The following is a 9549-nucleotide window of genomic DNA, read 5'->3' on the forward strand; positions in this document are numbered from 1 at the left end:
CACTTACCACTAATCCCCATAAACAATTATCGATTGAAGCAAGAACTTGCCCTCAATTTAATAAGCCGACACGACATCAAGTCTCAAATTCAATTCTATTCACGCCAAATACATAATAATAGCAATAATAACATGACTATCCATAATCATAGTACAAGATTTTGGTGTGGTGATGAATTACCTGCAGCAAAGTGGTGTCTTCGTGTTGTTGCCGCATCGTTCGTGGATTAGCGGTTACTACTTGTGTTATGCAAAATAATAATAATAAATCTCTTCTAATGTAATTCAGTTTTACACATGAACCTAAATAAATCATAGACTTGGTCCATTAACCATCAATTAAAATTAATTATTTAAAAATTACCCATCCACTAAATAATCGTAATTAACAAATAGCTCAAAAAATTTCAAACCAACTCCACCGATTTATCAAAATAATTGACTTATGCAATTATCAAAAAGGGTAAAAATGATAATTTATATGATAATTTCCAAAGATGACTTTACGGGTCATTACATTTTGACCGATAACCGATCCAAACCGACCCGTGATCACCCCTATTTCAAGTATATTCAGCTAGTTTTGTGAATAAAAGTCAATTTTTATAAAATAAGAAATCATTGCTAATAGTAAGGACTTGTCATGAATTTATTAGCTTTGATAAGAGAGATAAAACTCGGAAGCAAGATATAGTAGTAGTAACTTGTTACTAGTAGGAGTAGCTGATTTGGTCTATATACTAAGAAATATATAAATTGAAATGGTGAAGTTGACATCATCGGTTCTATGGTGTAGTGGTTAGCACTGTGGACTTTGAATCCAGCGACCTGGGTTTGACTCCCGGTAGGACCTTTGTTTTTCTTTCCGCTATCAATTTTTGGTTAGTTTTACTATACACTGAGGGTTTGTTTGGTATGGAGGAAATGTTTTTTCGCAAGACAAGTGAGTTTCTTATATATTATCTAAGCAAAAAATATCATCTCAAGGGTATGATATTTATATTTTATCTAGCAAAACATTATGGAGGTGAGATATGGTGGGGAGTGAGAGCTCGGGGTGTCCATAATTAGGATTGTCGCCGGGATGGCGAGGGTATGGGGTGGGATATGGTGGGTAGTGAGAGCTCTGGGTGTCTGTAACTAGGATTGTCATGGGGAGGGGGAGGGTATGTTGGATGGGAGATGAAGAGATAATGAAGTAGCAATGACAGTTATGTAACTTGTTTCACTACTTTGATTAAGAAGTTATTTTTCTCAATTTTAAGGAATTTCTTTTTGGGAAAATTAGTAAAGTAATCAAAATTCCTAACATAATTAGCTAAAACATCTATATTATAAAATAATTATTAAAAATGTCATTATGTCATTATTTTAGCAAATATAATGTATCTTAATATAATTAATTTACCATCCTTTTATTTCTCAAATCAATTACCTAATTTGACTCTACTACCAATTAATTTACTATCATTTTATTTCTCAAATCAGTTACCTAGTTTGACTCTCCTATCAAATCGCTCCACTCTCTCTAGTGGTTCCATCATTGTTATCTCCTATACTTGTTTAAGAAATTTCTTCGACTTATACGATTTCAACATTTGGCAATTCTTCGTGAAAATTGATGTATAATATTTGATTGCTCTCTCCTACGTGATCAGGAGTCAGACCTGCTCCACAACTTCTCTGCTTATTGGGCTCGAGTGGTTTTCATGTCTGGTTCTAGATCTCCGCCGCCGCTCTATGGATGGTTCCGAAAAGACTCTTCTTGAATCCATGGAACTTGATGAATCAATTGTCGGATCGAAGTTCTTAATTGTCCATCATTCTCAATTCTAAATAACCAAAATGCGATTTATTTACGTATTCATCCTAATTGCATATGTAAAACAAACTTTTTATTTTATTTTGCTTATTTTGTATTTACAATATCACTTTGTATACCAACTAGTTTGTATTTAGATTTGATTTCGTATTTATCCTAATGGTATTACCATCAAGTTCTGTATTTATACTTGATTTTGTATTCATTCTCAATTCTAAATAACCAAAATACAGTTTATTTATGTTATATATTTATTCATCCTAATTGCATCAGTAAAACAAATTTTTGTATTTTATTTTGCTCATTTTGTATTTTCAATATCACTTTGTATACCTATAGTTTGTATATAGATTTGATTTTGTATTCATTATCAATTCTGAATAACCAAAATACAATTTATTTATGTTATATATGTATTCATCCTAATTGCATCAGTAAAACAAATTTTGTATTTTATTTGGCTCATATTGTATTTTCAATATCACTTTGTATACCAACTAGTTTGTATTTAGATTTGAATTTGTATTTGTCCTAATGGTATACAATCAGGTTTTGAATTGTATGGTCTAACTTTTCAATTGATATAAGTATTTATCGTGCTCAGTTTGTAAAAAGAAGTTCATTCGAAATTTTGAATACACAAAATCATATTTATAGAAGTTCATCCGAATACACAAAATCATATTTAAAGAAGTTCATCTGAATACATTTCAAATAAAATTATATTTATAAAAGTTCAAACAAGTAAGGATCAAAAACTAAGGGAAATATTTTTACCTTTTTTGAAATATTTTCTCCCATGATTCTCTCCATTCTGTTATTAAAAGTTTGTATTCTTTAAAATTAAATAAATACAGTCAGCATTATAACAAACCAAAATATTGACATTTTAAATAAATATTGAAAGTGTTGACAAGGGGCCCTATTAGATGCTAAAATATTGTTGTTTTGAAAATTTTCCCTTTGTTTTTCTAGATAACGGAGAATTGTAAAATATTTTCCTCCATACCAAGTAACAACACACCCTGAAAGCCAGATCCTTGTACAGGCCCAACCCATTTCACAAAATTATAAGCCCAACAAATACAATAACTAAAAAGATCCAATAAAATTTTGGGCCACAAAGAAGGCAACATTGGTGGGACATGGCCGAATTCACAAAAACTAGCAATTTATTGAAGTTTAACCATCTCTAAATTATCTGATATTTCAATGGGGAACTTACTAAATATCCATTCGGCAATCTAGTTTATCGATATAGCCTAAGTATACACTACCTATATACTTTCGCTATATAAATTTGTGTGCACACTATTCATTTTTATGGCCGACCCTCTTTCTAAAATTATTTTTTCGCTAGCAAAATTTCATTTATATATATATATAATGTAATACTCCTACAAGGAATACAAAACCGAGATTGCAAAATTATAAGCCCAGTAAGATTCACAAGAAGGAAAAATTTGGGCCAGAAAGAAGTCAATCTTGTTTGTTTTAACAACTAATATAGCATATCATTTTTCTCCACTAATGGTATAACTAAGGATAAGCAGATCCAATTCGAGTTAAGTTGAAAATAGGTATTTTCATTTCGAGTGAAGAGCAAATCTAACATTAATTGAAATTCGAGTAACGAAAATTTTATATTCGACATCTTATTTATCTGCACTTAATTTAAAAGATCGTTAAACCTTTTTGTAAGCTTATAATTTATATGATAAAGAACAACCTTTCTCCTTTCCCTTTCTTCTTTCTCTTATAAGCTAGAGTGTAAGAATGTATTTCGCACGATTCAAGTAATGCAAAGGTGAGATTTTACCTTCTTTCCTGCTTTATTTGGCATATATCTATATAAGCCCCTTGAGGGAATCTTTAAATAGGAAAAAATATATAAAAAAGTAGGAGTAGTTTCATGTAAAGTTAAGTTGTACGTAACAATAAATAAATATCGAAAAATAAATTAATGGTAGAAAGCATAAAATATTTAATAGGTCACAAATTAAGAACTAACGATATATTTAGTAAAGGTGTAAATTTAACAATTGCTTATCTCGTTTCTATTTTTGTTGGTCTTTAATTTGACACAATATTACATACCAACTACTTTTTATTTGTTTGAACTGTTCTCTCATTTTTATCTTATAATGATTGAAGATTGCTTATTTGAGTAGACAAAAAAGAAAAAGGAGAAAAAAACAAACAAATAAATGGCTACATAATTGTCACTTGGCATGCATCATATTAATCCTCATAATGTTAATACAATTCCAACTAATTAATACGACTTCGTAACTATCTTTGTTGATTAATATTTTTGGCATACATATGCCTTTTGCGTCATGCTTGTATACTTGAAAAAATGTGGTCAACTTTCCAATACGTTGGCTATTCATGTTTGGCCAGCTCCACACAGTTGAAAGATTTTTTTTTGTTTTCCATCCGGTGTTTGGTATCCACATGGAAAAAACTTACCTACACCGGATGTATATACCAAACAAATGCAATTTTCATTATTATGTGATTTAATGAAGTAAATATTTGTTAATTAATTAAGATTAAATAAAAATGAACTATAAATTTAAACACATGGCATGCATGTATTGGATTGGTGTATACACCCGAAATCAATATTATACTGTTAACAGATAATGATTGTTCTAGAGTAATATAGATCAGCCAATTATATTATTCATAATTCGGACAGAACAAATTATGGAATCAAGATTAGACTACTGCTTACGAGAGAAAAAAATTATATTTAGAAAGAGCATAATTGAGTGATTAGATTATTGTGTGAATGTATGTGTTAGCTTGAGTCATCTTATTCTTTTCTCGTGTCATATGTAATTATGGATATGACATTGTGGTCAATGAAATGAATTACAAATCGTGAAATATCAGGTTAAAATTTCACTTTAAAAAAAATGAAAAGCGATTTACTATTGAAAAAACAATCTTTTACCGATCAACGCTATCTGATGGACAAATTTTGTGCCGCTATCCAAGAGACTTTGCTAGGTGTCTTTTGAAAAATCAAATATTTTTATCCTCAATTTTTTAATATATACTTAGAGATGTCTCTCGCTCAATTATATTAAGCGTCTTCTTATAAGTCAATTAACTTTCTATTCCGTGAGACTCTCTAGGTGCAAAATAAAAATAAAATAAAAATAAAAATTTCAGACACTATCCCTCAAGAATATTAAGAGATCGATATATTCTTAATTCTTAATTTTAATAAATTAACGTACGTCTCTCAATATATAATGAGTACTATGTATCAATATTATATGATTTTGAAACATCAAGATCGTCCATCGGTATATTTAATTTTTCCTGAATATTAGGTCAGGTAAAATATCAATGGATGATCGAGGGGTTCCAATGGTATTTTTCGGACTCTTCCTTGATAAAATTAACCGATCACAATAAATATAGATAAATCTTGATTACAAATGAGATTTATACCTCAATATATAAATCTCGTATGTAAAACAGCCTTGAACTTTAATTTGCCGGCATGCAGATGAACTCCAACACTGAATTTGGAATAATATGTGGGCTTGCTTTTGCTTTAGGTTTAAGTTCAAACTTTGTTTCAACTCTATTTCATTTTATTGACACCTTTTTTTCTAAATTAAAATTTTAATAATGTCACTTTGATGTTAGTGAAACTATTTCATTCTTTCAAGTATTACTTTCTTCGTCTCAATTTATTTAACACTATTTGATCAAAAACGGTGAAGATTGTATAGTGGCATCGTTGGGCCATTGTGTGAAGACCGAGCAATGAGAGTCTGGTGAATTTGCTCGAGTTGAAAAAAATCCTTCTATTCATTAGTTTTAGAAGAAGAACATTAAGTATTAAAATAATTAAGTAATATCTAACGTGAAAATGAATAGGGGCAACATGCTAGATCGATGACTTACATTGGAGAAACGAAAACAATTTCCTGCAAGATTAATTGAAAATTCAGGGTCAATAAAGAAAATAATTCTTGCTAATTCAATTAAAATTATGAATAATTGGAGGAGATTATAAAATAACAATAAAGATCCATTAGGAATGATTAAATTATGTATGTTAATGATTGAGGTACGATGAAATGATTGACACTTCCACTTAATTAGAGAATTTATGGATTTGTCTCTAAGTGTAAGTCATAATATAATTGTTATTGACCCACTTTTGACTAATATAGATTTTTCTAACTACTAATAAATAATGTAAAAGGAAAAAAACAATAAGAAGTGATATATGTGAAATTGTTCAATTTGATAAAAACCTTTAAAAAAATAATATTTTTTGTAATTTGTAATCTAAAATACTTTTTGATAATTTGTATGACTGTAATTCATTTCTTTAAGAGTAAATGGAAAATTTTACGAAAATGTGACATTCTTTTTGGAACGGATTAAAAAGAAATACGTGTCACACAAATTGAAACAAAAAAAATATTATATTTAAAATGTAACATTTGTCATCTTTTAAATAAAATAAACTATATGCTATAATAGGTAAATATAAAATAATGGTATAACAATTGCATATACTAACATGTGTATAACTCAAGTATTTTGACAATTGAGTTCTAAAAACTAACAAGAAAAAGAGATTTTTACCAAGGACACCAAAAACAAATGCCCAATGACCAGAAATAGCCATCTCTTTTTCTTTTCTCAAAATGAAAATTTCTCTCTTTGTTAATCTCTCAGTTACAAAGAATTGCAAGTACTTGATTGATAATGAAATGAGGAGTGCTCACTTCACATATTTATATAGCAAGGCTACAAGTATATAATATTATTGGATATATATGTTCTATAGTTCTCCAATTTAAATTTTTATTTCAATTAGTGCTTTAGATATATTTATATAGCAAGGCTCCGTCAGGAGCAATTTTCTTCTGACAAAAGTTGTCGTACGTTAAAAAAAATAAAAATTGCTAATATTCTTTTATTATTATTTATGATATATAATTCAATTTTCCTCATGCTTCAACAACTTTATTGAGTATATTGTCCGTCTTGTTTATCATTTTTATATTATTAATAATTAACAATAGGCATGAATATAATAGCACAAGGCATGAAAAACGCAGTCCCTACAGCGATGTGTAAGGGAAAAAAAATTCTGACTTTAATGAAAAAATAATAATTACAAAATCGCTGCTAGGGCAGCAATTTTTCATCATTGTGTTAGAGGGAAATCGCTTCGTCAGGAGCGATTTTTCCCTTTTTGTTTTAAAAATATTTGATGTGCCCTTTTGAAATTTTTGACAATTTTTTTTGTCCTTTTGGCTCCGGACTCGTAAAAATCTACCTAAGTACTATTTGCAATTAAAATTTTAAAACAAATGAGAACTCGGAAATAGAATAACAAATACAGGACGAAGTAATATTATATATATATATATATATATGTAACGTGTAAACCATACATGATATCGTAATTAGTAGTATTCCAAATAAATTTGGAAATTATGTAACTCCTAGTTACTTTGTAAATATGGATATTCACTAAATCACAAAATAGTACATTACATACAATTATACTAGATATAGATTTAAGGCCCAGTTTTTTAAGAAAACCTTGTAGAAAAGGGCCCTCAATTATAAGGATTAGTTTAGTAGCACCCTCCAAAGTATTAATGTCTTCCCACTTTTAAACTTGAGAGTTAGTTTGGGAATCTTCAAGATTTTTAGCATCTTTAGCCTCTCCATTTTCACTGTCCAAGGATGAAATATTAACTGGATAAACTTCGCAATTGACTTTTGTGGGCTGCTCTTGATCAACCTTTACCACGGTGGGTAATTCTTTTTCTGTTGCGACGTTGTTTGACTTAAAATTTCTGTATATTCCATATAATATCATTTGGAGCACTCCAAGTATCATTCCCGGTATATTTGGTACCTGATTTTTTATTATGTGCCGGAAGAACAACAATTAGAAGAAAAAACCAAACATTAGTTACATGAATATATGGGCACAAATATATTTTAAATGAAAACATATATTTTAAATTGACGATTAAAGCTCAAATAGTTTGAATCTCAAAAAATAAAAAATGTCACATAAATGATTACTGAGGGAGTATATATTTACCGCGACATAGATGTCTTTCAAAAGTAAACCATACAGAAACCACATTACAGCACTAACTGTAAGAGCTAATGACAAGTTAAATGGCATGAATTCCACACTTTTGGTCCTTATTACACGTCCCTGCAATTTTACAAAAAAAAAGAGAGAATTAAATGGTGTAAATTAGAGAAATGTCAAGGGACTAAATAACTAAATTATCATAATTTAAAATTTAAAGAACACCGTAAGCCCCTAACTATAAAAGCATCAAGGTGGTGACTTGAACTTTTACCTTATTAGTGAGGCTTCGATTTACCTACCCTATTTTCCGTAAAACGAATATATATATATATATATATATATATATTATATTATCTGTATATATTCAAAGTTAATTACCATAATGCTTAGAGGTGCAACAAATACACTGATAGAAAAAGCCATGCAAATCCATCCAATAACTTCAGCTCTTTTGGTTCCTTGGCATAAAATTTGTGTGAGGAAAAGAATCAATCCAAAGACACCAAAATTCAACAGTAGGACAAGTCCTAGTGTTTTCATCTGCAAGACAATTTCAAATTTCATAAATCACAAAATCGCGTTACAATTAAATAGGCACACATTTATGAAATTTATATGTATACCCTTGCTTTTTTTGTAGCGTAAGTAAAATAAATCGCGACGTAAATGGTCTCAGCAATGCAGCCAAAAGAGTTGATGGTGATGAGAAGTGTAACATTGGTTTTAACCATTGCATAGTAAATCCAAAGCATTGCACTAAATAATCCAACAACATATGGTAATGAATGGAACCCTTCTGATGATTTCTTCTTAACGATCCTGTAAAATGTTGGCCTGCAAAATCATGATATGTTGAAAATAAAAAATTGTGTATAAATTAAAGTTTATATGTGTAATTATTTTTGGAGAAATAACTTACACTGGGGCAATAAACACCATGAAGGAAACTAAGTTACCTGCAACATTGTCACAAATGGAAAAGACATATTAATTACTTCTCCTATATATATTTCTCAAACAAAAAAAATTATTCTATTTTAATGCATGTAATTATAATTTTATCTATTTTGAGGTGTTAATTTATTAGTAAGAATTAGTTTAGATATACTTCCTTGATCCAACTAGATTGTTATTTGTAAGAGCATATTAATAGAAACAAAATAGAACCAACTTGCTTGAAAAGAGTAATTCTATAGCTAAACAGTAAAATTGGTTGCTGATTCTATGCTACGAGTGAAGTTAATAACTAATAAACAAGGCATGCACATGAAAATATGATTGAAATTTTACCCAAAATGCCAAAGGTGAAGACCAAAGGATGAGTATGAGAGACACTAGTCATTTTTTATTTTCTTTCTTCTCTTCTCTAAGAAAGAATTAGAATTAAAATTAAGAGTAAAATGTAAAGGCTAATTAGTGTTTGTTGATGATAAACAAGGGTGATGGTCACATATTTATAGTACATGAAGAAGAGTTTATGCATAGAATTGTTACTTAAGCACGACAAAATGCTGACACTATATATTAGCCCCCACTAACTAGAAAAAATATAATTAAACTAGCTGGAAAACTCCTATCTCCTCCGCAACTCTAGCAAAACTAAATATTAAAAATTCGTTTA

General features: G+C 29.3%; 1 protein-coding gene and 1 non-coding gene across 2 annotated transcripts; one reads left to right on the forward strand and one right to left on the reverse strand.

The window, feature by feature from the left end:
• The first annotated feature begins 781 nt into the window (after positions 1-781).
• On the forward strand, positions 782-853 carry TRNAQ-UUG (transfer RNA glutamine (anticodon UUG)). The gene has a single exon. It is a non-coding gene; the product is annotated as a tRNA-Gln (tRNA).
• Positions 854-7487: 6634 nt separating this feature from the next.
• LOC102603273 (bidirectional sugar transporter SWEET14-like) lies at positions 7488-8889 on the reverse strand. The gene is made up of 5 exons (XM_015305127.1): positions 8848-8889; positions 8552-8762; positions 8307-8468; positions 7929-8048; positions 7488-7736 (listed from the first exon to the last, which is right to left on the reverse strand). The coding sequence occupies exons 1-5, from the start codon at positions 8865-8867 to the stop codon at positions 7488-7490; spliced, it is 762 nt and encodes a 253-aa protein (XP_015160613.1). The 5' UTR covers positions 8868-8889.
• Positions 8890-9549: the final 660 nt, after the last annotated feature.

The sequence above is a fragment of the Solanum tuberosum genome, unplaced genomic scaffold (genome assembly GCF_000226075.1).
Source record: "Solanum tuberosum cultivar DM 1-3 516 R44 unplaced genomic scaffold, SolTub_3.0 scf00689, whole genome shotgun sequence".
Classification (NCBI taxonomy): domain Eukaryota; kingdom Viridiplantae; phylum Streptophyta; class Magnoliopsida; order Solanales; family Solanaceae; genus Solanum; species Solanum tuberosum.

Coding starts and splice junctions, on each gene's coding strand:
- LOC102603273 (XM_015305127.1), bottom strand. CDS start 8,867: ATGGTGTTTATTGCCCCAGT. Junction 8,763..8,847: donor ATGGTGTTTATTGCCCCAGT/GTAAGTTATTTC, acceptor ATGATTTTGCAG/GCCAACATTTTACAGGATCG. Junction 8,049..8,306: donor TTGCACCTCTAAGCATTATG/GTAATTAACTTT, acceptor GTAAAATTGCAG/GGACGTGTAATAAGGACCAA.